This window comes from Branchiostoma belcheri, unplaced genomic scaffold (genome assembly GCF_001625305.1).
Source record: "Branchiostoma belcheri isolate BF01 breed outbred unplaced genomic scaffold, Haploidv18h27 scaffold381, whole genome shotgun sequence".
Taxonomy (NCBI): Eukaryota; Metazoa; Chordata; class Leptocardii; order Amphioxiformes; family Branchiostomatidae; genus Branchiostoma; species Branchiostoma belcheri.
In genome coordinates this window covers 32,328-35,003 of record NW_017804000.1, presented here as the reverse complement: position 1 = coordinate 35,003, position 2,676 = coordinate 32,328, and the positions used below count along the sequence as shown (strand labels likewise).

Sequence of the window (2,676 nt, the reverse complement as noted above, 5' to 3'; positions counted from 1 at the left end):
CAGTGTTTCTGTAATTGTTGCCTCCATCACTTTTCAGATGTGCTGTTCTTTGACAACGACCCTCCCAGGTAAGGTGCTTCCCTTCTCCGCATCTAGTTGAGAATCATGCTTACTTATTTCAGCAGCATATGGGAAATCAATTTAGGGCTATTCTGTAACAGTATTTCATTTATGCATCTTTCAATGATTATATCATTGGCATTTATATTGGCATTATGTAGTACATGTAACTGTTGAGTATTCTACATATATGTGGGCCCAAGGGCCCACCGCTAATGGTAATTTGAAAAAAGTCTCAAAGTCTTTGTTTGCTTTCCTTACACAGAACTGATGAGGACAAAAGAGTCCGGGCTGAGGAGACACTGAAGGAGATGAAAGCTTTCTTGCCAAGTGAGTTTCCTTATGAGGAGGATCCCCAATAATGGACAGAGCTAACCTGTTATGTTTCAAATGGTTAATTTTTACCTTCGCCAAGAAGGTTATGTTTTCAGGGGCGTTCGTGTATGTGTGTGTGTGTCTGTCAACACGATAACTTGAGAAGGCCTTGATGGATTGTCTTGATACTTGGTAGGTGGGTAGGTCTTGATGAGACCTCAAAATGATTAGATTTTGGACCCCCTAGCGGCTTGTTATGGTACTGCAGCTGAACTTCCGGTTTTGATATCTCATGATCTAGACATGCTATGGTGATGAAATTTAGATGGTAGGTAGCTCTTGTGCTGGGGAAGAAGTGATGTGAGTTTAGGCCCCCTAGCGGCTTGCTCTGGAACTGCAGCGATATATTCTTGAAAATATTCAAAAGGGGATAACTCAAGAACCGGTTGACGGATCGTCGTGATTTTGGTTATGTAGGTAGCTTACGTGATCCTTCATATAATTATGTGACAATTATGCAAATATGGATATAATTTGCATAATTTATGGGGAAATTCTATAAATCAGCTGCATTCCATGATAGGACAATTAAAGCTTGTGACATTGGTAATTGACAACGAGAGAAACACAGGAAGATATTGATTATGTTAATAATGACTTAATTGCATAATTAATGAGAAAATTTTATAATTATGTAATGATAACTGCCTGGAATTTCATACTTGTGGTATTTGAAAGTTAAATTGAGGTGAACATCATTAAACATAATTTATTCAAATCAGGACCTCATTTGCATAATTTATTAGGAAATGCTAGAATGCATTGTTTGTTAATATAAGACTGTTTTTTTGGTTGAGATTATGATAAAATGATATAATTAATGAAAATTAGGTTCCTATTTCTTAAATCAGGGGGGAATAATCTAATCTATAATTTGTCAGTCATAAAGATTAACATCATTTGGCGAAGGTATGAGATCGGGGAACTCTAGTATTTGTTATGAATATGTATGAGGAACTAACTCCATGTTTTGTATAGTTTAGATGTAGTGTAAGTTTTTGTTAATATAAGTTATGTATATGTGCATCATGTATAAGTACTTACGAGTTTGCCTGCCAAACTTTGCCTGCCAGTTTGTCTATCCTGTTCACTAACTTTACCCACTGCTTTCTGCGTTCTGCATCCCTTTTCTGAGTTGGGAATGTCCAAAGGATGAAGGGTGGAGGGCATATGCACTGTCCTTTGTTGTGCTTGTAACCTGTGGTTTGCAAAAATTTACAAGAAAATAGTATGTTTCACCATTTGACAGTTTTTGAGATAGGGGTGGGTTAGAAGGATACAAGGAGACAACATAAAAAAACAATGGCTCAGATATATGGATGGGTTAATTTGAACACATGTTATTCAAATACATATGCTGTTAAATCTGTGTTTGTGTATTTTCCTTTAAATATAGAAACCCATGTAAAACTCTACAAGAATTAACATACATTACCATCTACTACTACAGACTTATGCTAGATTTGCAATAAATACCATATCTGCCATCATGCTGTGGCATAAAGACAGATCATTTACCCATAAGATTTATGACGTGCGAATGTAGTGTAGACCTGGCCGGCGGTGCCCATCTGTGGACCAAACCAGTAATGGCTGTTGTCCTTCGTAGCAGAAAGGTAAGTCCTCGGTCCGGTGTTTCCGAAGAGTCACACGGAAAAGAACCCGCCAAACTTGTCGATAAGAGTAGGGGTCCACCAGAGTGGATCAGAAATGTATATATAGCGCCTTACGCAGCTTGCACTTACGCCGTGACCGGCGGTGCCAGTGCTGGGACATGTGGCGGAGACGCAAATTTAAACATACAGACGAACAAACAACGGATTAAATACATGGAAGGACACATTTCGACGAAACAAAATGGAATGAAATGAAAACAAAGTCACAGGTTCAACACAAGATACGCGTGCAAAAACAAAAAAAAAACTGGGTGAACGGCGTACTGTTCAGCTTCCCAATCTTCCACTTTTCGTCGGCCATTTTCAAATCCAAACACCGCACAATGGCCCCAAAGACTACCCTTTGAGTCTATTTCACATTCAAACTCCATAGCACCAGCGAAAAATGCAACAGAAAGCACCAAAACCAATGACAGATGAGACCAAAACACTGGCACGCATGTAAACACGCGACATCGCACGGTTCGCGCGTCCGTCCGAAGTGACATTAACCTTTGACCTGGCCCACAATCCTGTGCGGCGCTGGATCTGTGAGAAGGCTTATAGTAAACTGAAGATTAGGGAC

At 39.4% G+C, this 2,676-nt stretch overlaps 1 protein-coding gene across 1 annotated transcript in view; it reads right to left on the bottom strand.

Annotated features, from left to right (window-relative positions):
• LOC109476624 overlaps positions 1-2,133 on the bottom strand; it is a 2,446-nt gene extending 313 nt beyond the window's left edge. Inside the window, exons 1-2 of the mRNA XM_019777628.1 lie at positions 1,954-2,133; positions 1,480-1,633 (exon numbers count right to left, since the gene is read on the bottom strand). Of these exons, the coding sequence (XP_019633187.1) occupies positions 1,480-1,633; positions 1,954-2,006 (207 nt within the window). The 5' untranslated portion in view covers positions 2,007-2,133. The remainder of the gene's footprint in view (positions 1-1,479; positions 1,634-1,953) is intronic.
• Positions 2,134-2,676: the final 543 nt, after the last annotated feature.